This window comes from Emys orbicularis, chromosome 3, assembly GCF_028017835.1.
Source record: "Emys orbicularis isolate rEmyOrb1 chromosome 3, rEmyOrb1.hap1, whole genome shotgun sequence".
Taxonomy (NCBI): Eukaryota; Metazoa; Chordata; order Testudines; family Emydidae; genus Emys; species Emys orbicularis.
In genome coordinates, this window is record NC_088685.1 from 24063818 (window position 1) to 24090183 (window position 26366).

General features: G+C 46.9%; 1 protein-coding gene across 1 annotated transcript; it reads right to left on the reverse strand.

Moving 5' to 3' along the window:
* Window positions 1-771: 771 nt before the first annotated feature.
* On the reverse strand, window positions 772-26366 carry LOC135875750 (b(0,+)-type amino acid transporter 1-like). The gene is made up of 6 exons (XM_065400745.1): window positions 25680-26366; window positions 13134-13267; window positions 8421-8550; window positions 5310-5434; window positions 4573-4660; window positions 772-1005 (listed from the first exon to the last, which is right to left on the reverse strand). Exons 1-6 carry the CDS (start codon window positions 26364-26366, stop codon window positions 772-774), a joined length of 1398 nt encoding a protein of 465 aa, XP_065256817.1.

A 26366-nucleotide genomic window follows, 5' to 3' on the forward strand; every position in this document is an offset into this window, starting at 1 on the left:
AGGACCTCAAGGGGCCTAGTCATGTAGGGTAGGACAGGCCTCCTCCCCCTCTCAGCCAATCAGGGCAAGTTCGGGGAAGGAGGGAAGCATATAATCTGCCTCTACCCTCCTAACAGGAGAGACACAGGTAAGCAGAGGACTGCCTGCTGGTGATTCTCTCTCAGATCAGGGAGACTGAACTGGTCTGCCTCTGAACTGTGGAGGAGCACTGGGAAAACCTCAGTCCAGCAGAGATGGTTGGGAAGCAAAGGATGTTTTGCTGTGGAAGGTTTCTCCCTGCCCCTACGGTTTGTTTATTTGTAAGGCTGTGGCGCCAGTCTGGGCAGAGCTGGGTAGAAGTAACTTAAAGGGCCTGCTGAGAGAAGCTGGCTCATGGCTGTAGCCTACTGCAGGGATAATGGTATGTTACCAGTGATAAGACCTTATTTCCTTGATTGAATAAAAGTATGAATCCTTCATGAGAATTCCTCTCCCTCTTTGCCAGGATAGAAATATACATGATGCACTGTGGAGTCTTCAGCAATGGCAGGGGGTCCAGAATGTGTGTGTGGAAGGGAGAATGTCTCCCCAGAAAATACACAAGGAATCTTCCATTGGCCCATATCTATCTACCAGATGTTTTTGTTCCATTTTCTTCCAATCTACTTAATGTAGTTATTCTGCTTCCCCTATGAACAAGCTATTTTGCACATATATCTCAAACAAATATGGTCTTCAATATTGGAATAAATAAGTAGGAGCAGCCAACAGTATAGTACAGTGAATGTTAAATCAGTTCGTGTTCTTAGCAGTCGGGGCAACTTCCAGGAGCAGCTGGAGATGCAAAGTGATTCTCTGTAAAAACTGGGGATGGCGTTTGTAATGAACGAATGGGAAGTAAACAATGATACCACTAAGGATGAATAGGATGACATAGAGGAACTCGATCTGTGGTTGGTCGATGACTGGAGCTAGCACCAGGTACACAGATGCAATCAGCACAATTATTGGTATAATAATTGGAACCTGTGAAAGCAAAACATCTCTGTAAAGGACCATATATATCCTGGGCCTGACCCTGTGAAGTTCTCAATGCCCTCACCCCCACTGGAATAGCACTTTCCAGGAAGCACTCAGCACCTTGCAAAACGGGGCCTTTGGGCACAAACTCTTCAGCCAGCCATTAAACCTGTGTGCGCATGTTCTAGGTACACTGAGGATTATGAACACAGAACCACAAATCCTATAATGGTGTCTGATTGATCACTTGTACAATGCCGACAGACCTGGTCGTCAGCAGGCAGGATCAAACCTGGGACAACTGAAGCTTTGGTGTACAGCCTAAGGCTGTAGCAGACTCATTAATCTCTAGATCAGGGGTAGACAACCTACAGCACGCGTGCCAAAGGCGCACGCAAGCTGATTTTCAGTGGCACTCACACTGCCCAGGTCCTGGCCACTGGTCCGGGGGGCTCTGCATTTTAATTTAATTTTAAATGAAGCTTCTTAAACATTTAAAAAACCTTACTTACTTTACACACAATAGTTTAGATATATATTATAGACTTCTAGAAAGAGACCTTCTAAAAATGTTAAAATGTGTTACTGGCACGTGAAACCTTAAATTAGAGTGACTAAATGAAGACTTGGCACACCACTTCTGAAAGGTTGCCAACCCCTGCTCTAGATGGTCTAGATGCCACTAGAGGGGGACAGAGCGCCACACCAAGCAGACAGGGGTTACACATGCACCGACGGGTGGATGCCCAAGTAGCTTATTTCTGTAAGTTTGGCCTTAAAAATATTCAATCCAAATCTTAAATTTAAATTAAAATTAAATTGAATTTAAAATTTCACCAAAAACCTGTAAATAAACAAGAGGGAATAATCCTGCACTGACAGGGAGATGGGTTAGGTGCCCCAACTGTTCTTTTCCATCTCTAAATTCTGTGATTCCTTCCTGAAAGTAGGGTATCAAACTGCCAAGGGCAATGGTGTTGTGCTTGTTTAATATGTAAGCGGGGAAATGGTCCCGCTATTGTGGGGAACTTTCCTGGCTTCTGCACTACCCCGGTGAAGTGGGCTAGCGAAAGGATCTGAGTCCTCCCTCCCACTTCCTTTACCCAGAGGCCTCCCTGCCCTTGAGGACTCCCCTTCCACTCTCCTGTCTGGCAGAGTCCTCGTAAACCCCGACAAGGCTGGGCCCAGGATTCCTGGGGGGCTCGACCCGCAACCCTGCTGTGGTCACCCAGGACAGGGGCTAGGGTGTCCCCACTCTGGGGTAATCTTTTTGCACTGGGCACCTCCCTGACCCACTGATCATTTCATACAATTTAAAGCAAATACAAGTTGTTTAATTAACAATTAATTTAAAAAAAGAATGGGAAAAGTTAAAGGAAAACCCATCACCCTGCTCTGTGGCCGGGAACATCACAAGCAGTGTCTCTGGAACGTCAGGGCAGTTCACAGTCTGTTCCTTGTAGGTCCCAGGCCTCCTTCTCAGGCCCTGGCTGTGCTGCAGAGACACTGCGGGTTGGACACTTGCTCTGGTGGTGGCCACACGCTCTCAGGCTCTAGGTGGCAGGACCCTTTTTCTCAGCGTCGCCCCTGCCCTATCAGGGTTACGATCCCCCTCCAAGTCTGGCCTGCAGAGCCTCTTGGCTGAGGCGTCTCCCTGTGCTGGGCCAATGCCCAGGGTCCCTCTTCTCTCCCCAGCTGCTCACCGCACCCAGCTCCGGACTGCTCCAGCCCCAGCCCCAGCTCCAGATCCACTCGGCCTCAGCACGGCTGCTGCTGCTGCTCTGCCTTCAGCTCCCTGGGCTGCATCGCTGGCCTCTCTGGCTCTGGTTGCTGCAGCTCTGCCCCCAGGACAGGTCTGCTCTGCAGGCTGCTTCTGTGACTCTGCTCCCAGCTCTGACCTGCTTCCCGGCTGCTTGTCTGGCCCCTCTGGCTCTGGTTGCTGCAGCTCTCCTCCCAGGGCAGGTCTGCTCTCTCTGGGCTGTGCTCTGGCTTTGGGGCTGCAGCTCTGCTTCCAGCAACTTAGCTCGGGCCCCTGCTCTCTCCTTAGCTCGGCCCCACTCTGTCTGACTCAGGCCATTCCAGTTCACATGGAGGACAGGACCCCCCTGGCCTCCTGACTCCCTGATTAGCCTGCCCGCCCTGTCAATCAGGCTGATCTGGAGCATTGGCCTCTCCCCATTGTTCCTGGGGACTGTCAGTATCAGGCTCCTGATTTCCCATCGACCCTTCCCCTTTTAGTGCTGGGGGCTAGCCAACTAAAACAACCCCACTGAATGTTAGTAAGGGGGCAACAGTCCCCTTACAAATAGGGAGAGCATGGATGGGACCCTCACAGATCTCCCTAGCCTTACTGCTCAGCAGCACTGCTCTGCCTGCCTCAGCCCCTGCTCACTCCCAACTGGGCCCCAACCCTTCTGGCAAAATTCTAATAAAAACTCTAGTTTTACTTTGGGTGTGAAAATGTTCCTCTTGCAGCCAATGGTGTGTCACAAGGACAGATCCTTCTATGGCCACTGCCATGTTAGCCAAGGTCAGGGGACCTCTGGAGTTAGTGACATGAGTTGCTACAGTTTGAGCTAAAGAGCCTCAAGTTAAAAATTGTAACAGGCCCATTACCTCTGTGGACTGAGACCCAGGAGGCACATAAAACACACTGAATAGGAGGTTGCACTTCCACTGTTTCACTCTTCTTTAGCCAACAACATGGAGTTCGCTGTCTTAGTTTCAGGACAGAATCACAGGTAATAGGTGCCTTACTGGGACTTTTCCATCACCCTGCCAGTGCAGGGCCATGCTCTACTGTACCGTCACTAGTGCTTTGTCAAGTCTAGCTTTAAATATTAAACCTGCTCCACGCCTCCTGGAGAACCCCAAAATCTACGTATTGCCCCTATCCCAAAGAAAAGCCAATGGATTGTGAATGGAGCCTGCTCTGTGTTCTCTTTTTCAGTGAACCCCTCTATGCCTAGGAACTCTCCTTTCTAAAGAGTTCCCTGCCTAACAGGAGAAGCCCTACAGCACATCTTCTCTAGAGCTGCGCAGTCTGTCGGGGCACTGGAGAGAGGAACAGGTGACTCCAGAACAGGACCTCATATGGATCCCATGAGCTAAGCTGTATTGGGGAACCAGTACCCTAGGAAGCAAACATGTGCCCCAGCCATGGCAAAATGACTCAGGAGCTCCTTTTAGAGCACTCCTTTTCCTAAATCCTCTTCTCACAGGTTTACCTACAGAAGGGGGTGACCCATCCCAGGAGTAGCCAGAAGTAGCTTTTGAGATCAGAATCTGATTTTATTTTCCTCTCCCATCCGTAAGAAGAAGCAGTGTCTGAGATCCAGGCCTAAAGATAAACCTTCCCTGGTGTGAGGGGCAGTGTTTTTTTTTATTTTTTATATACAATACATATTTAATTAGCTTTAGAGCAGTTTCCTTGCAGGTAGCTATTTGTCTCCATAGTACACTAATGTTCAATCCTGCCAGATGGGATTAAAGAGAATATTTGGTAGAGTCTATCAAGGGTGCAACATCATTCTCACTTCCATGGGCAACAAATACATGTTTTTTAAGTTTTACCTTATATGGTCTTGGCAGTTCTGGTTTCTTAATCTTCAAGTACAGGAGACCAGCAATAGTTGTGCCATAGAAAAGCCAAGCTGTAAAACTGCCACACACACACAAAAAAGTTACCACCATTGAGTTCAGGAATTAGATCAGCTGACTATAAAAGCCTTGCTTTTCAGATAGCAACTGTATGTATCTTTAAGAAAGTGCACTGCTTAAAAAGGAAAGGAATCATTAACTTTAGTACAAAAGAGCCCCTTTTAATTGTCCTAAATCCAACACTTATCAACATGCACTCCATTTTTCTCACCTACAGTGATCAAAACTTTAAAATGGAGAAAATATCATTAGCCATTGGAACAATTTACCAAGTTTGTGGTAGATTCTCCATCACTAGCAATTTTTAAATAAAAGATTAGATGCTTTTCTATATATGCTCTAGTTCAAACAGGAATTGATTCTGAAAAATCCTATGCCTGTATTATATAGTGTCAGACAAGAGGATCACAGTGGCTTCTTCTTATAATCTATGAAAACAGCAGGTATGGATTCATTTGTAAATTACTATGAATCACAGCAGCATTCACATGCCACAAATTTGCTAGTCACACACTTTCCCTTCTTTCCCCCTCCCCCCAGAAATTGTTAGCTAGAAAACGATAACCTGAAGGCAGCAGGTAGAGAGAATGTATTAAAAATGTAAAAACAGATTCTGGGAGGGGGAGGGGAAATGGAAATATTAACCATACCTGAAGAAGTTTACTATGCTGCTGAAGTTTCCTGGTATTATCATTATTAAAGCCATGGCTGATGTAAATATCAGAGCAGGGGAAGGCGTGAGGCATCTCACATGAGCCATGGACAGAATATCTGGCTGAAAGTCAAAGCAAAAGGTAACAGACAGACAATTCTGAAATGCATACTCATGCTCCCATAGGCTGCAGTGGGAGTTTTGCCTGAAGCAAGAGTTCAGGATTGGGACCTTAACCAGCAGCTAAGCACTCTAATTAAAACTCAGTTCTACTCTGAAGGGTGTAAACATGGAACGCCTCAAGGCTATTTTTATCATGGCTCAGTGATTTCGCATCAGATTTGCTCAGGCTGCAAATAAAAGAAGGGATTCTGTCAGTCTGTAGCCTCTAGCTGGTACCTGAAAGCCAAGTCAGATTCTTTCTGGATCATTAATCATCATAAAGATTCTGAAAGCAAATTCTGCCTTGTTACATCTGGGCAGCCTCACTGTTCTCCAGCTCTGCTACTTTCAGTTACTTTCCAATGGGACTTGACATCAGTGGGACCATTTGGGGAACTAAGCATCTAGAAACAAAAGATTATTGCAACCAGCCCCCAAACAAACCCTGGTTTGTTACAGAATGTGGGGTAACTTGCTAGCCTTTCCATTGCTTGGTTCTGAATGGGAGGGTTTAAAGAGAGCACTTTGTCTAATTTCTGAAATGACTATCAGGTGCTCAGTTATAATACTACCCTACTGCCTGAAAAACTGGGTAATGTCATACATTCTGAACTATCTGTTAATGCACATGCTCAGAGCTTTCAGATCCCAAACTGCCCAGAGCATCATATGCATCCCAGAACTTTCTATGTATGGATGACACCATCTTTCATTTCTAAAAGGAGCCATGCAACACATAACCTCCTGAGTTGTTTGCATGGGCCCAGGCATTTAAACACACTGAAGAGTCCATGAGCTGAGGGCGTAGGGGATGCAGAGTCTTACACTTATGCAGGTGGGAAGAGAAATGAGGGAGAGCAAGAACTATACTAAGAGGGTGCTAGAAGGAACACAGCTTCCCTGCTAAGTGCAGAGAAAGAGCTCCCCTTCTTCTCCTTGGCATAGGGATCAGCACGCCCTCACAGCTCCCCTCCCCCCCCACCCTGTTTCAATTTACTTTAACCATTGAGAGAGACCCTTAAGAGTAAAAGACTTTGAGACTATGTCTACACTCAACGTTTTTGATAGTTCCCCTCGACCCCACCCCACAATTGATCTAATACATGTGCAGCTTCAGCTCCAGCAATGGTGTGAGCACGAATGTAGCCAATGCGTAGGCATTTCCACCAGGGTAGATGACCTGGGGGTAAAAAAAAGCCCACACCTCGTCTGCACGCTCTGTTGCTGGTGCTCAGAGCCGCACCTTTCCACATGCAGACAAACCCTAATAGGGAGAGTTTATGAACAATGTCTGATTCCGCATCACCTCCCACTTCAGCTGTGGCTGGGCCAACAGCAACTGAAGAGTCAGTCCACAGAGCTTTCTAAAATCCTGCAGCAAAAGGGGAGTTAGGAGCCAATATTTCTAATGCGTGTGTTTTTAAAAAAACTAAATAGACTGGGGGGGGGGGAAATCAAACAATGAGGATGTCTTTATATATATATCAGTAAATGGCTCAAAGAAGCTTTTTCCCCTTTTTGCTTTCACATGCCACCATTGGGGGGGGGGGGAAAAGAGCACGAACCTGATGTAAGCAGAGTCAGGATGAGTTCTACCCTGACATCTGGTGGTGAATTATGGCGAGTGTGGAAAAGAACTTCAGGGGCTGATCTTGTTTGCATAGGCACACCCACACGCCTAGCATGAGCCCACAGCAACTGAAAGTGGTTACTTTGGCTGGTGTGGGATCCCCAGTTTCTCTGTTATTGGGGCAGGAAGAATAAAGTGTTGTTACCCTGATTATGTGAATCAAGGCCAGTGGAACTGTTGTATGACAGAGGGACTCACCATTAACTAAGTAGCACACGCTAGACAAGGGACATGGGTTCCAAAACCCAGTGAATTGAGAGAGGTTGGGGACAGGTATGTGTACCTGATGGGATGGGCCTGAAACACCAATTGCACTTATCCCCCCCTCCACTGTTGAATAGCAGAGCTAATTTTGCTTCCATTAGGAGTCTAGCTAGAGGTTGCTGAGCTGAATTGATTTTGGGCCAATGGTGCACCAGCACTAGGGCTCCCCTACTACAAGCTAAAATTGCTGAGCTGAGATCACTGAGTGCTGTGTTAACTAGTGGGGGAGCCTGCAGATATATTGCTAAGCAGCTGGCAGAGTGGAGCAGTTTGCGGGACGGTTGGAGCAGCCCATGGAACAGCGAGCAGAGCAGTTTGCAGGGGCAGCTGGAGCGGTTCATGGGACGGCTGGTGGAGTGGAGCGGAGCGGAGCGGCTAGCAGAGCCGAGCAGTTTGTGGGACGGTTGGAGCGGCCCATGGAACAGCGAGCGGAGCAGAGCAGTTTGTGGGGACGGCTGGAGCGGAGCGGCTGGTAGAGCGGAGCCATTTGTGGTGAAGGCTGCAGCAGAACTCCACGGAGAGGTGGGGCAGTTGGCCTTGGACCACGTAAGGTTCCCCTTAACACCCAGTGTGCCCCCCCCCCATTTCCACCCAGGCTTGGGGGGTAAAACTCTGCAGATAAACTTTTGAACTCTGGGGCGGCACTGACCAGGGACAGAGACTTTTGGGTTGTTGGACTTTGGGGTGATTGGACTTAAGACCCTGAGGGGAAAAGGACACTGCCAAACTTACTTGGAGGTGGGTCTTTTGCTCATGGTTTGTATTATGAATCCTGTTTGTGGTGTTTCCCCAACATAATGCTGCATTGTTTCCCTCCTTTATTAAAAGGCTTTTGCTACACTCTGACTCCATGCTTGCGAGAGAGGAAGTATTGCCTCCTAGAGGTGCCCGGGGGGTGGTATGCAATTGTCCCAGGTCACTGGGTGGGGGCTCGAACCGGTTTTGCATTGTGTTATTGAAACGGAACCCCTAGATACTGAACCCGGCCCTTGTTGCTGCCAACTCAGAGGGGCAGAAGGGTTACACTTAAATAGACAGTTTCCACTCCCTTACCATATGGCCTTCCCTTGAAGCAATATAGCACACACGGCCTCCACTGAAAAACGTTCCGTTCGCTGACCCAAATGAAGACAGCGCAACTGACAAGGAGATCACCCAGACCCAGTTGCCCAGGACTTTATTCCTAAGTGACAGGGAAATAAAAACAGCAAAGCCACAGATCATGCAAAAGCAAATGGTTTTAAACATGACAGAGGAAGACAGTCTCACTCCCTTAATTCCTCCTTAACTAGTTGTGCAATGCTATGGCCAGCAGAGGCGGTCATCCTGACCAACTGGAAGAATGCCCTCAAGGAATGGTAGAGGATTGAGCCCTGGATTGCATTAATTCAAGGAATGCAGTGCGACTGTCACACCATGGGCCTGTGTTCGCTGTCATTGAAGTTAATAGCAAAAGTCCTATTGATTTTAATAGGAGTAGGATTGGGGTCTCTTGTTTAATTATCTAAAGAGGCAGGAGAGAAATCCTGGGAAGAATGCTGACGTGAAACCGAAGGGTTGTTGGAGGTTTTTTAAATTATTATTATTATTACTACAACAACAACAACAAAAAGAAAGAAAAGAAAGAAAGAACAACCCCCTCAAACATGCATTAAAAGCATAGTTCTTTAAATCCACTTGTACATGTCTCAACATTTCAGCATTAGTTACTGCCCTGTTGCTTTATGATTCCAGAGTACATTGTCAGAGGCTTTGTCTTCACTACCCGCCGATCTGGCGGGTAGCAATCGGTTTTTCGGGGATCGACTTACTGCGTCTAGTGAAGACGCGGTAAAATCGATCCCTGATCGCTCTGCCGTCGACTCCGGAAATCCACCTCGGCAGGAGGCGGCAGCGGAGTCGGCGGCAGCGCAGCAGCGGTCGACTTTCCCGCGTCCTCACCGCTAGGTAAGCCGACCTAAAATACGCAACTTCAGCTACGGTATTCACGTAGCTGAAGTTGCGTATCTTAGGTCGGACCCCCGCTGCAGTGTAGACCTAGCCAGAGACATGCTAGAGTTACATTTCTTTGAGTCCAGAAAACAGTTTATGGATTGCCCAAGGAAGGTTGCTAGACACAGGGGACCTGATTCTCCTCTCTCACTGGAGTAAATCAGGCATGACTCCGTATCAGTCAATAGTTACACTGGTTTAAAATCAGTAAGAGGATAATCAGAACCATAAAAACTGGGGCAGGCTCCATCCAGCTTGGTGTTACCCTAACAAACCAAACGTAAGGTTGCAGATGTCTCTGGAGGCAGATGCTGGGATGATATCCTCTTGTTCCTGCCTACAAACTGCCGTCTGGTATTTAAAACAAAACTAGATTCTACCTTTGGGGATGATGGAGGGTGAAATTAACAATAGTAAATGTGTTACAACAACATTGGCCTGCCAAAGAAATCACCATTTGTGTGCATTTAATGGACCAAAATCCCAGATCCAAACATCTTCAGGGGGTTAAACTAGATGACCCTTGCAGTCCTTTCTAACCCTATCATTCTATGCTTGAAATCTCAATCTGAATTTTGTGGCTTGAACCCATCTGTACCACTATAAAGAAAAAGGGAGAGAGAGAAAAAGGGTGGGGGAGGAGGAACATGGCCACACTTGCGGCAGAATGTATTGGAAGCCACTAGATTTGGATTATACTTTCAGCCTGGCTAAGGCTCGGTCACCCTGTTTCAGTCTAGTCAATTCCAGGAGTTCAAAAATCATGAGTTAGGTCCCTTCCAAAATACGAGATGAGCTTAAAAATCATGATATAAAAAAATATTAAAAGGGAGAAGGGTGTTTGCCTTCTGTTTTTTGAGCCTTTATTGTTCATGATTTCAAGCTTCTCTGAAACTAGGAGGGCTCCACCTTTTAAAAAAAAAAGGTGAGGGCCTCACGTAATCACATGACTCCAGAAGGTGGGGCTTTCAGAAAAAACTCCAAATATCACCAGGCTTGCAATAAAATCACAAGAGTTGGAAACACCACTGTTTTGCACCTACAAAATTGGCAGCTGCACTTCTGGGGCCCTGAAAATGAACTGCAGGTGCAAATCTGATAAGCTTTCTCAAGGTGCAACCATTTAGATTTGCATTTGCTGCCCAACTGCTGACTCAAAAGAAATGCTGAGGCAGTTTTGTGGATGCAAATTATGCCCAAAGGGAAACCATGCTTCTGAAATTTCAGCCATAATTATCTGAGGGAGGACAAGAGTTCAGGAACTCCTATCTCCCTGTCCTGTGTTCTGGCCACTAGATAATGCCTTTCTCTAGCAGCTTTTTTTACTTTAACCAGCAGTTAAAGCATGCTACTGTCAGAGTTCTTGCACTGCTGCTGGAATCTTCACTCATGCTCCAAAGCATCTTGCCCTACCCACCTTCCTGGTCGCCATGGGCCTCCCCCTCCTCCCTCAGACATGCACTGCACACTAGCCCACCTCCTGGTTGCTGGGGCCATGTTTCTTCCAAAGCTGTGCTCTCAGGGTGAAAAGGTTAGTCAAGCAGGAGAAGGAGGCAGGTTATAAAACAGAGAACTCACAAATAACTTGTTAATCAGGAATGACAGGAAAGGAAGTGCAGAGAAAGTTCATGCCCCCATAACTTAATGGGGTTTTGTAACTGGTTTGAGCAGAACACTGGTCCTTTGAACTCCTGTTTTCAATTACATTAAGGGTTATTAACAATGCAATAAGAGCATAAATGAGTTCTTAAAACCTGAGATGTTGTCTCATACCCATAGAAACAAAGGTCCTGTTGCATTTTTAATAAGAATAGAGATTGCCTCAGTGTTTGTGGCCAAAATTTGTCCTCCCATCCCATGAACAACTTATTTAGAAGTGTAGTGGATTCTCTGTCATTTGAAGTCTTAAAATCAGGGTTGTATGGCTTTCTAAAAGATATGCTATATCTCACCCAGAAGCCATGGGCTTGATGCAGAAATCACTTGATGAAATTCTATGGTCTGTGTATGCAGGATGTGGAGAATGAGGGAGTGATGTGTTGGCTTTTTATAAATATCTTTTGTACCTCAGATTATCTGTTTAATATTATCCTGCCTAACAGAAAGGAGTTCAATTTAAGGATTTGTTAGAGTGGGGACAAACAGGAAATGAAACAGTGGCACTATCGTGGAGAATGCTAGAGGTCCTTGAGGAAACAATGGGGAAGATGTTAATGGAGGGATACCCCCTGCTTGGCTCCAGCCAGGCTAGAATGGTTTACTTTTCCCAAGGCAAAGCCTAGGATCAAAGAAGAAAACCAAACCATCGCAGGAAATGGGGCCTTGAAAAGATACACAGGGTGAGCAAGTTGGAGAGGCTGTCCAGGGAATGTCAGTGAGCAGCAATGAAAGGAGACACATGGAAAAAGACACAGAAGCTGCAGCAAGCAGGCCATCTGCTTCTCCTGTCCCAGAGATGGAAGTAACTGGGAGCTTGCAATGAACGGTTAGGGGATTTATTATTTTTATGAATATTGTGCATGCTCTGTGTGTTTATTTATATGAAGTTAGATCAGAAGGGGGAGACCCAGTTGGAGAGTGTTTGAATTGTGGGTCTGTAGCGGGGCGACAACTCACCCCTGCGGTGCCTCCTGCTGATCGTCCAGGGAATTAGCTCGCCAGCCTCCAGAGCGCCCTCTGCAGGCCGGTGTCTCACCTTGCCGCTGGCCCTGTGTCCCTCCCCTTCACTCAGGGTTCTGCCCCCTGCAGTACCCCACAGTCTCGCTGGGTCTCCCCTCCCCAGGGAACCCCCAATCCCCTATCCCAACCTCACCTCAGTCTTAGTCACCGTCTAGCCCCCACTCACTGGGGCAGACTGCAGTGTAATTGCCACTCATCATCGGCAAGGAGGGTTTGGACCTGCTGCCTTTGCCTACCCTTGGGCTGCCCCTCTGCAACCCCAGTTCCCCTTCCGGCCTTTGTCAAGGCCTGCAGCCTGGGGGTTTTCCAGGCTGGAGCTCCCCAGCTCCTCTGGCCTTTCCCCAGCCCAGCCCTGCTCCAGTCTAGGTACCCTGCTCAGCTCCCAGCAGCCAGGCCCATCCCTCTCAACTCTTGAGAGAGACTATGCCTGAGCTCCAGCCTAGCAGCCCCTTTATAGGGCCAGCTGCGACTTGATTGGGGTGTCATCCCAGCTGTGGCTACTTCCCCAATCATCCCAGGCTTTGCTTCGCAGCCTGAGCCCTATCCCAGGGCTGGCTTTGACCCTTCCAGGGCCAGAGCAGGTGACCACCTCGCTGCAGGGTCCCATTCCCAAGAGAAGTGGAGGCACAGGCCTGTTACTTGAAAGGGGTGCACTAAGGGGGTTGAAAAAGGGTCTAAGAAGACACAGTTTACCCAAGGCCTGAGCCAGAGTTCAGAATAGATCAGACTAGCCCTTTCTGGCCTGTGAGCCTGTTGCGTGGCACTATCCCACTCTATGGGTCCATCTCGGTGGTACTGTGTTTATATGGCTTGGGAGGTGCTCTGGAAATCTTTGGGCTGACAAAAATATAAAAAATAATCTAGCTCTCTCATAATAGTATAGCACTTTTCCATCAGTGGATCTCAAAGCCTCTTACAAAAGAAGTTAGTGTCATTATCCCTATCTTACAGGTGGGGAAACAGGTGAAGTGACCTGCCTGAGGTCACTCAGCAGGCCAGTGGCAGGGCTGCGAGTAGCACTTAGTTCTCCAGAATGCCAGTCTGGTGCCCTAGCCACTGGGCCGCAGTGACCGTGTTAGTACACGCATAGCTCACCCCCAGCTGACGGCCACAGCGCCCGAAGACAGAAGTTCGGCTGGAGTCAGGGCTGCGAAGTAGCTCACGTTTACCAGCAAATATAGGCATGTCACCAAAGGAATGGCAATCATCATTGCTCTTGGAAGGTTCACCTAGGGAAGAGATAAAGAAGGATGAGCTAAGGACTCCAACACAGTGATGCATATTTACAGCTGCTTCTTGCTGATGGCCAACTCACTCTGGAATTGAAATCTTCATTGACAATTAATGCACCGCAAAACCTTTGATAGGGTGAGACTGGACATGGTCACATGTACATTCTTGTGCCATAAGCTATTTTATTGAATTCCCATGAACCACTGTAAAGCATTTAGCAGGGGCTATAACAGAGTTCCTGTGTGCCTGAGCATTTGTTGGCCAGCACGCTGAACAGAGCTAGAGACTGGACCAAGCTGACCGAAGGGAAAGGGATGCAGGTTCTGATAGGGCCCGGATGGGAAAAGAACAATTTTTTGACGCTTATGGTTACGGTTGCTCAAAGACTGAAACCCGCCCCACTTCCCTCTCTTCCACTTCCTGCCCTTTGCAAATGGGAGTTGCATGGAGGGGGAGGAGAGGTGGTGGCTTGGGTATGGGTCCGGGAAGGGAAAGGAAACCATTTGTTGGTCCAAGGAAAGGCAGAGCAGTCTATTCTCCCTGTGACCATTGCAAATGTTTATTACCATTCCCAGTCCATGTGGCCTCTCTCTCCACCGAGTCACTTTGCAGAAGTGGGGAGAAGTGGGGGTGAGTGAGGCATCTTCTCTGGCAGTTCCGACAGAATGCCGTGGCCCTTAGCAGTGGAGAGGTGTTAATCCAAATAGGGCCGGCTCCAGGCACCAGCCCACCAAGCAGGTGCTTGGGGCGGCCAACGGAGAGGGGCAGCACGTCCGGCTCTTTGGCGGCGGGTCCCTCAGTCCTTCTTGGAGCAAAGGACCAGCCGCCGAATTGCCGCTGGAGACTGAAGCGGCGGCGGTAGAGATCGAGCTCGAGATTGCGATCGCGGCTTTTTTTTTTTTTTTTGCTGCTTGGGGCCGCAAAAACCCTGGAGCCGGCCCTGAATCCAAAGGTGCAGTGAAGAAAAGGCACTTCTGTAGTTTCCCTGTCCCTTTCAGTGCTGCTCACTGAACACAGGGGTTGGACTTTCTGGTGATGCGGGAGGTGTGGGATGAGTTCAGGGGTGAGTGGATGTTTTCTGTTGTTCTTTGTTCCTTTACCATGGGAAGGAAACTCTGTCTGCTAGCTAGTCAATTTCCTCTCAAATTTCCACCCAGCCCTGAGGGCATAATTCAGCAAATATTTGGTGTAGCAGAAATTCAAGCTGGTTCCCCGGGTTTAACAGCAGGGCAAATGGGTGTGGTCCAGCTCCGTAGCTCACCAAACTCCTCCACTCAGCAATAGAGGGGTCACCCTTATTAGAAACATCTCTCTAGCATAGGTGGCCGGGTGCCCTCCAGAGTCTTTTCCATTCTGGTCTATTCAGGACTGCTATGTTCTCCAAGTGATGGGCAGCCTTTAAAGAACAGAAAGGTGACTCGTACCATGACCCCTGAAAGAACCGAACCAACCCCACACGCTGTAAACATTGCATTTTAATAAAAGTAAGGCAGGTATCTTACCATTTTTAATCTCAGCTGCTTCCTTGTGGGCTGCCAAAGTAGTATGAAAGAAGGGGACTGTAACAGCTGCATTGCCTGGATTCTAAAAAGTATCAATGCTGTGGCCTTCAGCAGTACAGTTGTGTTATGTGGGGGGATTTAGGTCCCTTCCAAGGAAAAAATGAAATATAATGCTACGCGGGTCTTTGTCGTGGCAAGACATTCTGCTGCTGAGAGGGAACCCATTCTGGTGGTAGGGCAGAGGGGCACCCCAGACATAGCAAAGGAAGACGTCAAGGACTCTGGAGGACCTGCCTGTTGGTGTAGACAGGAGTCAGGGGCAGTTGGACTTTCCTAGGGCAAGAGAGGATCAGGCTCTTAGGCAGGATGAGGCATTCCTGCAAATGGAGAGACAGCACGGGCCATGGGAGCATGCACAGAGGGAACAGAATCATGCACTCATGCAGCCCCTAGTCCAACTGGTAGCAGAACGCTTTCAGGGCCTGCCCACTGCTGGGGCCGCTGCTCCTTTACGGGAACAGGCAACACCACCTCTTCCTCCTCCAGCCGCAGTGAATCCCAACTCCCTCCCTGCTGGGGAGGGACATGCTGGATGCCCGACACCATGTCCTCCTCGGGCACCAAAATCCCCTCTTGAGGGAGCCCAGTCCAGTCCTAGCACAGCCTGTGTTCGGCCCCCAAATGCCACACAGGAGATGTCCCCATTTGTCACACCACACAATAGTCCACGGGCATTCCCCCTCTTCTCAAGGAGAGGAGAAGGTTGTGGAGATGTCTTTGCATAAAGTAATTTTTGCCCACTTATAAGAGAATTTGGCTTTGGGGGGACGGGTGGGGGTAGGAGGCTCATTTGTTCCTGTTACAAACCATTCTTGTTCGATGTATATATGTTAATACAGGGGTCTCAAAGTCCCGGCCCATGGGCCATCTGCGGCCCAAGAACCTCCCCACTGCGGCCCACGGAAACTTTTTTAAAAGTTCTTTCATCCGGCCCTCGTAGCTGCCGGCCGGGGGGAGGGAGGGCGGGAGGGCAGCGGGCAGGAGAGATTCACATGCCCCTCCCCGCAACATTGCTCCATCCTGCTGTTCCTGGGACCCTCCCAGGGGTTGCACTCGGCAACGTCTCATTCATAAAACTTTTGAGGTCTGTTGCCTGGGGGACATTCACCTCGGGCAGCTTGGCTCCCGCAAGCAGTTCCCTATCCCTGCTGTTGCTGGTGGAGCCGTGACCCATGCAGCCACGCTGCCGGCTCTGTCTGCTGCAGGCGCTGCCCCCCGCAGCTCCCATTGGCTGGGGGAGAGGGACAGAGATACCATTATTAGTCGCCGGGCAGAGTCAGCCATGGAGGCAGCATCACTAGTTGCAGGGCAGAGTCCGCCGGGGCAGCATGAGGCCAAGGGAGCGAGGGAAAAGAATGGGAAACGGGCTAGGAGGTGGCGTGACTCATGAGGCTCCAATAACAGCGCAAGGGGGCACACTGTCTCCGTCCCCCCTCCCCGAGCGCTGACTCCATGGCCAATGGGAGCTCCAGGAGCAGCGCCTGCACGGAGGCAATGTGCCTGGTGCTGGCAGATAAGATAAGGTGAAGATAAGAAGAAAGGAAAGAGGTTCTTTCTAGCTGTCAGCACTGCAGGTCTGGGTAATGAAATGGGGCCCTTTATTTACTTTTTTACCCACTGTCCCATGTAATGTTGGTAGGTTGTGTTGGAGAGGCCATCTCAGCAGGAGCATCAGGAGGCACTGAACCTGATGAGAGCATAATCCCAGACACACAACACAGGGAGGGTTAGAACCACCCACTGCCCCATCTCTTTAGGGTAGTAGCCATGCTCCTCACTCCCTGCATCTGACCAGTGGGCAGACCATGACTGTGCCTCCTCAGCCACTTTTGTGCCCAAGGAGGCCCAGCCTGGCAAGGTCCTGCTGTCAGCAGAGCATGGAGTGTGGAGCAGGAACTGCCTCATGATAGGATGGTCTTGGTGAAGGTGCTTGGTGGTCCCTGAGAGACTTTGTCATTGAGTACAAACAGACTAACTCGTGTGTGAACTGCAAAGACCAAGTTGCTGTTTTAAAAGACTACAATATCAAACGACGTTACACAACGAAACATGCACAGCAATATGATAAATATCAGGGAGAACACAGAGAGAAGATGGTTTTACAATTGAAAAAAGAATTAGCAAAGCAGCAGCAGCTTTTTCAGAAAGCGAGAAAAGAGTCAGAGTCAGCAGTTTTGGCAAGTTATGTCATGAGTGAAATGATTGCTAAGTGTGGGAAGCCATTTACTGATGGTGAATTTATTAAACAATGCTTTATTAAAGTCAGTGAGATCATATGTCCCAATAGGAGAGAGGTTTTCAGCAATATCAGCCTAGCAGAGCGTATTCTTGAGCTCTCTAAAGATATTGATGGGCAGCTCATTGAGAAAAGCACAGCTTTCCGCGCAAATTCAATCACAATTGATGAGAGTACCGATTTGGTTGACAGTGTGCAGCTTGCCATATTTGGGAGAGGCGTTGATGAAAACTTAGCAGTAACTGAAGAATTGCTCAGCTTTTCAACAATGCGTGGTAGAACAACAGCCAGTGAAATTTTTCACAGCCTCACAGAAGCACTGGAACAATACGGTCTGCCATAGCACTTGTTAGCAGGCTTAACCACTGACGGGGCCTCAGCAATCATTGGTCAAAAAAATGGATTGGTAGCATTAGTACAAAGAAAGATAGCCAAGCAAAACGCTGAGCAACCAATAGCGTTACACTGCATCATTCACCAACAAGCACTGTGCAGTAAATCTTTGAAATCTGACAATGTCATGTCAGTTGTTGTGAAATGTGTGAATTACATTCACTCCAGGGGCTTGCAGCACAGACAGTTTCGTGCTTTCCTGGAGGAAATTGAATCTAAATACGGTGACTTGCTCTACTTCACTGAAGTGCGCTGGCTAAGCAGGGGTTCTACTTTAAAGAGATTCTTTGAATTGAAAACAGAGGTGAAAAGATTAATGGAAGAAATTAAAATGGCTTTACCAGAATTTGAAGATCACAAATGGATGACAGATCTTGCTTTCCTTGTTGATGTAACACAAGAGCTGAATACCCTAAACCTGAAGCTGCAAGGTCCAGACCAGCTGGTGACAGCAGTGTACGATAATGTGAGAGCATTCACAACTAAACTAAAATTATGGAAAAATCAGATTTCTCAGGGGAATCTCACTCATTTCCCAGCATGCAAGTCACTTGTGGAAGAGCTCGGCTCTGAAATACAGTTCAGTGGTTCTGAATACACTACTAAGCTTGACCTGCTTTTGTAAGAATTTGATCAGCCGTTTTCAGATTTCAGAAAGCACAAAGAAAGCTTCGATATGTTTGCTAATCCGTTTTCTGTTGATGTGGAAACAGCACCATATGATTTACAAATGGAACTCATTGATATGCAGTGTAACACATCTTTAAAGACTAAATTCAGAGAAAACAAGGATGTCACAGAGTTCTTCAGACAACCACCACCATCTTTCCCAGATCTTTGCAAAACCTTCAGAAAAATCATGTCCTTGTTTGGCAGTACTTACATTTGTGAGAAACTTTTTTCCACAATGAATATAAACAAGTCAAAATACCGAACACAACCTTCTGATGCACACCTTGCTGCAATCCTGAAGGTTTCAATTGCTCAGTCACTGAGGCCAAACATCAACAAACTGACAGAACTGAAGCATTGCCAGGTATCTGGCAAACACTAAAAACTCTCTGGCAGGTGAAGAATTGTTGTATGACAGTTTTATTATTTCTAAGAAATTCAAAATAAAAAATAAAATATCAACGTTTTCTTTTCTGAACACCATCTTCAGTGACATTATTGGCCCGCTAGGAGGATTTGAGGACTGGCACTGGCCCTAAAGTAAATTGAGTTTGAGACCCCTGTGCCGCTTCCCCAGTGACTGGTAGGGGAACCTGGGCCCATCCACGCTCCGGGTACCAGTCCAGGCACTCTCAAATCAGCAGCCAAGGTCTGCACCATCCTAAACCTTGCTGCCATTTTCCTGAGCCTTTTCCTACTCCACCCCATCAGGCTTCTGCTCCACCACCCTTGTGGTTAAACCTTTCTTTCAGGGCCAGGATCCCAGGGCTTCTACTCTTCCCCTGGGTCTCCTTCTCTCCCTCTCTAAGCCCAGAGCGTAACCACAGACTTCCACAGCACTGCCTCCTTCTGCCCTCTCTTCCTGACCCTATACCAGCCCTGCCTGCTCCTGCCCAACTGGGCTTCATCCTCAATCAGTGCTTGCTCATCAAGCCTAACTCTCCCTCAGGTGTGGTCTACCAGGTTACTTAACCCCTCTTGGGCCACATTAATCATTTCCGGGCTCGTGTGGGGTGAATACCCCATCACACTTCCCATAAACCGACCCCAAACAGAGCAGTTAACATGAAACAAAAACATTGCTCAATGATGGTACTGAAGTGCATTAAAAGTCTCCACAATGCAAAACCATGACCACAGATGTTAACCCTGAGGGTCCTCTCCCAATTGTCTGCTTTCAGTTAGAACATTCACTGCAGGGGATCAAAACCTATCAAGGTATCCCTTGAAGTATGTGGCAATGCTCTATTGCGCTTGTCAAGCAGTGCTACATTGTCATAATAGTGTACCCCAACACAGTCCCAATTCACCATCTGGCTCCTCGTTATGCCATTATGTGTGAGCTCACAGCATCATGAATTTTGCTGGCCCTCCAGGAATGAGGACCAGTGTGCACATGGGTGGGGGTTGCCTGTATAGGCTTGGAAAAGCAGTTCTGTCTTGTGCCCACTGGCTGTGGAAGTATTCCCATTGAGCCCCACATACTTTATACAAAGCAAGCTCACCACGATAATCCAAACCCAGTTGGTCACATTGGCATCCAGATGGGTACAGAGGCATTGCCCAAAGGTGCACTTCACTACCATTCTGTAGCTACTCGGTCTGTTGTTTAATTCCCTTTTTCTTGGGTCAGAGATGTTGGGGTGAGGCTTCATGAGCCGTGGTAGGAGTGGGTATGTGGAGTCCCCAGAATAAATGTCGGCACAGAAGCACCATACGTAGTCACATGGTTTTGGAAGAATAAATTCCCGTCTTTCCCTTGCAGTACAACCCCAATCTCCTGAGCACCCTGGCATCATGGACCTTCCCTACTGCAGCTGGAGCCCCAGGCCCTTTAAATCTGGATTTAAAGGGCCCAGGGGATTTAAAGGCCCCGCCTCTTCCGGTTGAGGCCCCGCCCCCGCTGCTCAGGAATCCGGCGTACCAGTAAGTCCTTTAAGTTACTTTCACCCTGGATAGATCTACAATAAATAAATATAAATTAAATAAATTTAATCACAGTACCTGGTACCACTAAGTGTTTAAAATACAAATAACAATATCAGTCTCGTCCTTCCTTCCCATCCTGTAGGAGAATTGGCTGTATCATGGGGAGACTCCTGCTAGAGAGACTGTATGCTGAGGAACAAAGAGGAAAGACATCTGCACCACAGATAGTCCCAATTTTGGAAATACCTCTGTGATTCCTCCAAAGGACCACACAGACGCATGCCAGTTTATCCTGGTCTGAACCAAAGAGTTAGTGTGACCAGTAGCTAGTGCAGGATTTGCTAACTGCGTTATACCCTAATGACATTTATTGTTTAGTGTAACATTCTCACTAACTTATGACTTTCATTCTATCCCTGCCCTGGGAATAACGATCTCTTTTTTTTTTTCAGAGCGACTGTCATTCTTGGAGTGACATCAAATGTTAAATGCCCACCTGGCTCTTATAGCTGCACAGACAACACTTGCTCCAAAGCTTGTGGTGTAATGTTTGTATGTGCCGACACCTGTGCCATTGCACGGGCCTGAGACAAGATGGGGGTCAGTTACACTTATAATTATTACGTGTATGGCAATAGTGCCTAGAAACCCCAGCTGAGATCAGGGTCCCCTTCGGTTAGATATCATACAAACACATAGACAGCCCCTGCCCTGATTGATTTACAATCTAAATAGACAAGACCGACAAAGGGTGGGCGGGAAACAGGGACACAGGGAGGTGAAATTACTTGCCCACGGTTATACAGTAAGTCAGTAGCAGAGCCAGGAATAGAATCCAGGTCTCTTTGAACCCCAGGCCAATGCCCTACCCACTAGACATACTATCTCCCAACATGTTCTCATAAAATGTCTCTTATTTATTGGTTAGTTTCTGAGGGTCCAATTATGACTGAATAATGATTTTCCAAGGGTGCCATCTGTTTAACCACAACTCTTTAAGATTACAAGCTATCATTTCCCACCAGAAAGTACTCCTTTCCTAATGGAGAAAAAAATTATAATTATGTTGTCAAGTTAATAATTAAACCAGGCATTTACAAAGTTGTATTGTACTTTAATCTGTTGCATGACTCTTGATCATTTTAACGTTAGCTTATTTGCTGCCAATCCTGAAGACCCCTTGTTTTGCTGCATCATCCAATTAATGTTTCCCTGAAATTGATGAAATATCAGTGTGTATTGCTAAACATTCAACATGTCAAAGGGTTAGATCACATGTAGATCACAGCTCATTGGTGACAATTAGCCCTAATTGTCCTATGGATTTTTGTGATGTGAATACTTGTCCATTGGGACCTGGACTGAGAACATGGTGAGGATTTTTGGGCTGTGTTATGCAGCAAATCAGATTAGGCGATTGCAATGGTTCCTACTGGCCTTAACATCTATGAACTATCAAATAATAAACACAGGGGTTTTTTACTGAAGATATCACAAGTGGAGAGCACCTGACCAAAATTCTTCCTGTTCCTACCTGTGCTGTGAAACAGTGTGCTGTATTTCCGTAGATTGTCTGCCTCTCAGTGTTTAAAATTCTTCGGGAAGAAGTGCTGTGTAATGTAAGATATTCATTGTAATTTAAATTACTATTGAATTGTGCACCTTCTATTAGATCTGTAAATTTGTTTGGTGCTGCACTGGTATGAAATATGCTCTGTATACTTTTGCACTTACATGGCTCCATTCAACCAAAGATTGGTGACTATTTTAATCCCCAATTTATGGAGAGAGAAAATAAGAACATAAGAACGGCCATACTGGCTCAGACCAAAGGTCCATCTAGCCCAGTATCCTGTCCTCTGACAGTGGCCAATGGCAGGTGCCCCAAAGGGAATGAACAGACAGGTTATCATCAAGTGATCCGTGCCCTGTCACCTAATCCCAGCTTCTGGCAAACAGAGGCTAGGGACACCATTCCTGCCCATCCTGGCTAATAGGTCCATCAATGGCTATCTTCCATGAATCTAACTAGCTCCGTTTTGAACCCTGTTATAGTATTGGGTTTCACAACATCCCCTGGCAAGGAGTTCCAGAGGTTAACAGTGCGTTGCGTGAAAAAATACTTCCTTGTGTTTGTTTTAAACCTGCTACCTATTAATTTCATTTGGTGGCCCCTGGTTCTTGTATTACGAGAAGGAGTAAATAACACTTCCTTATTTACTTTCTCTATACCACTCACGATTTTATAGACCTCTATCATAGCTCCCCTTAGTCGCCTCTTTTCCAGGCTGAAAAGTCCCAGTTTTATTAATCTCTCCTCATACGGAAGCTGTTCTATACCCCTAATCATCTTTGTTGCCCTGTTCTGAACCTTTTCCAATTCCAATATATCTTTTTTGAGATGGGGCGACCACATCTGCACGCAGTATTCAAGGTGTGGGCGTACCATGGATTTATATAGAGGCAACATGATACTTTCTGTCTTATTATCTATCCCTTTCTTGATGATTCCCAACATTTTGCTTTTTTGACTGCCGCTGCACATTGAGTGGATGATTTCAGAGAACTATCCACAATGTCTCCAAGATCTCTTTCTTGAGTGGTAACAGCTAATTTAGACCCCATATGTAAATGTATTAGGATTATGTTTTCCAATGTGCATTACTTTGCATTTATCAACATTAAATTTCATCTGCCATTTTGTTGCCCAGTCACCCAGTTTTGTGAGCTCCTTTTGTAGCTCTTCGCAGTCTGCCTGGGACTTAACTATCTTGAGTAGGTTTCAGAGTAGCAGCCGTGTTAGTCTGTATCCGCAACCCACAGAATCCTCCCTACCAGCACTACAAAAAAAAGGATTCTGCATGGACTCCTCCGGACGGTCGAAACAACAGACTGGACTTCTACATAGATTGCTTCCGTCAACGTGCAAAGGCTGAAATTGTGGAAAAGCAACATCACTTGCCCCATAACCTCAGCCATGCTGAACACAACGCCATCTACAGCCTCAGAAACAACTCTGACATCATAATCAAAAAGGCTGACAAAGGAGGTGCTGTCGTCATCATGAATAAATTGGAATATGACCAAGAGGCTGCTAGACAGCTCTCTAACACCACATTCTATAGGCCATTATCCTCTGATCCCACTGAGGATTACCTAAAGAAACTACACCATCTGCTAAAAAAACTCCCTGACAAAGCACAGGAACAAATCTGTACAGACACATGCCTAGAACCCTGACCAGGGGTATTCTATTTGCTACCCAAGATCCATAAACCTGGAAATCCTGGACGCCCCATCATCTCAGGCATTGGCACCCTAACATCAGGATTGTCTGGCTATGTGGACTCTCTCCTCAGGCCCTACGCTACCAGCACTCCCAGCTATCTTCGAGACACCACTGACTTCCTGAGGAAACTACAATCCATCGGTGATCTTTCAGAAAACACCATCCTGGCCACTATGGATGTAGAATCCCTCTACACCAACATTCCACACAGCTAGATGGACTACAAGCCGTCAGGAACAGGAGCCGATAATGTCACAGCTAACCTGGTGGCTGAACTTTGTGACTTTGTCCTCACCCACAACTATTTCACATTTGGGGACAATATATACCTTCAAGTCAGCAGCACTGCTATGGGTACCCGCATGGCCCCTCAGTATGCCAACATTTTTATGGCTGACTTAGAACAACGCTTCCTTAGCTCTCGTCCCCTAACGTCCCTACTCTACTTGCGCTACATTGATGACATCTTCATCATCTGGACCCATGGAAAAGAAGCCCTTGAGGAATTCCACCATGATGTCAATAATTTCCATCCCATCATCAACCTCAGCCTAGATCAATCCACACAAGCAGTCCATTTCCTGGACACTACTGTGCTAATAAGCGATGGTCACATAAATACCACCCTATACCGGAAACCTACTGACCGCTATACTTACCTACATGCCTCCAGCTTCCATCCAGGACACACCACATGATCCATTGTCTACAGCCAAGCTCTAAGATACAACCGCATTTGCTCCAATCCCTCAGACAGAGACAAGCACCTACAAGATCTCTATCAAGCATTCTTAAAACTACAATACCCACCTGCTGAAGTGAAAAAACAGATTGACAGAGCCAGACGAGTACCCAGAAGTCACCTCCTAAAAGACAGGCCCAACAAAGAAAATAACAGAACACCACTAGCTGTCACCTTCAGCCCCCAACTAAAACCTCTCCAGCGCATCATCAAAGATCTACAACCTATCCTGAAAGATGATCCCTCACTCTCACAGATCTTGGGAGACAGACCTGTCCTCGCTTACAGACAACCCCCCAACCTGAAGCAAATACTCACCAGCAACCACACATCACTGAACAAAAAACACTGACCCAGGAACCTATCCTTGCAACAAAGCCCGATGCCAACTCTGTCCACATATCTATTCAAGTGACATCATCATAGGACCTAATCACATCAGCCATACCATCAGGGGCTCGTTCACCTGCACATCTACCAATGTGATATATGCCATCATGTGCCAGCAATGCCCCTCTGCCATATACATTGGCCAAACCAGACAGTCTCTATGCAAAAGAATTAATGGACACAAATCTGACATCAGGAATCATAACACTCAAAAACCAGTAGGAGAACACTTTAACCTGTCTGGTCAGTCAATGACAGACCTGCGGGTGGCAATTTTGCAACAGAAAAGCTTCAAAAACAGACTCCTGCGAGAAACTGCTGAGCTGGAATTGATATGCAAACTAGATACAATCAACTTAGGCTTGAATAGGGACTGGGAATGACTGAGCCATTACAAACATTGAATCTATCTCCCCTTGTAAGTATTCTCACACTTCTTATCAAACTGTCTGTACTGGGCTATCTTGATTATCACTTCAAAAGTTTTTTTTCTCTTACTTAATTGGCCTCTCAGAGTTGGTAAGACAACTCCCACCTTTTCATGCTCTCTGTATGTGTATATATATCTCCTCAATATATGTTCCATTCTATGCATCCGAAGAAGTGGGCTGTAGCCCACGAAAGCTTATGCTCAAATAAATTTGTTAGTCTCTAAGGTGCCACAAGTACTCCTGTTCTATCTTGAGTAGTTTTGTATCCTCTGCAAATTTTGCCACCTCACTGTTTACCCCTTTTTCCAGATCGTTTATAAATATTGTAAATAGGACTGGGCCCAGTACAGATCCCTGGGGGACACCACTATTTACCTCTCTCCATTCTGAAAACTGACCATTTATTCCTACCCTTTGTTTCCTATCTTTTAACCAGTTACCAATCCATGAGAGAACCTTCCCTCTTATCCCATGACTGCTTATTTTGCTTAAGAGCCTTTGGTGAGGGACCTTGTCAAAGGCTTTCTGAAAATCTTAATACACTATATCCACTGGATCTCCTTTGTCCGCATGCTTGTTAAATAAGGCATAGAGAAGTTAAATGGTTTGCTCAAAATCACAAACAAGTCAGGGACAGAGCCCAGCTTGCTTGGCTCCGTGCTTTAACCACTAGACAGTATTGCCCCTCTCATTAGCTTAAAAAAAATCAAGGGTGCTATTTGCAAAATTAAACAAATAAAGTAAAATCAGTATAATTCACTCACTTCAGGCTTCCTAAGTTCCTCGGTCACAAAATTCAGGTTGTTCCATCCATCATAGGACCACAGTCCCTGATAAAATGCCACTCCAACTGGCCCAATACCTGTAGTTGTGTTTTGAAAGGCATCCTGGAAACTTTGTGTATGTCCATTGATGAGCAACACCACTCCGCCTATCACGATGACCAGCAAAACTAACAGTTTGGCCGCTGTAAATATGTTCATAATGGCTGTGGCCAGCCTCACATTGAGACAATTAATGATGGTTAAAAGCAGGATACAGCTAGCGGCCGTACACTTGACCACTAACTCAGGGGTTGAGCATCCTTGGTAAAATGGAGCAACAGCATATTTGGCAAAGCTTAAAGAGACACCTGCCACACTGGCAGGCCTTACCACGATGATGGAAGTGTATGCGAAAAGAAAAGCAGGAAGAGAGCCAAAATTCCTTAAGATATAAATATAGTCCCCACCTGACTCTTTAATTATGGTCCCAAGCTCAGCATAAGACAGGGCTCCAAACATGACCAGCAGACCACAAGCAGCCCAGATGATGAGACTGCCTCCAGGGCTACCCATATGGTACAGCACCCACTCTGGAGACATAAAGATCCCAGACCCTATCATGGTTCCAGCAATTAACGACACGGCGCTAATCAGTCCAACCTCTCGCTTCAGCCTTAAAGTCCCCAT

Coding starts and splice junctions, on each gene's coding strand:
- LOC135875750 (XM_065400745.1), bottom strand. CDS start 26,366: ATGGGGACTTTAAGGCTGAAGCGAGAGGTTGGACTGATTAGCGCCGTG. Junction 13,268..25,679: donor AGGAACTTAGGAAGCCTGAA/GTGAGTGAATTA, acceptor TCTCTTCCCTAG/GTGAACCTTCCAAGAGCAAT. Junction 1,006..4,572: donor AACTGCCAAGACCATATAAG/GTAAAACTTAAA, acceptor TTGCTTTCACAG/GTTCCAATTATTATACCAAT.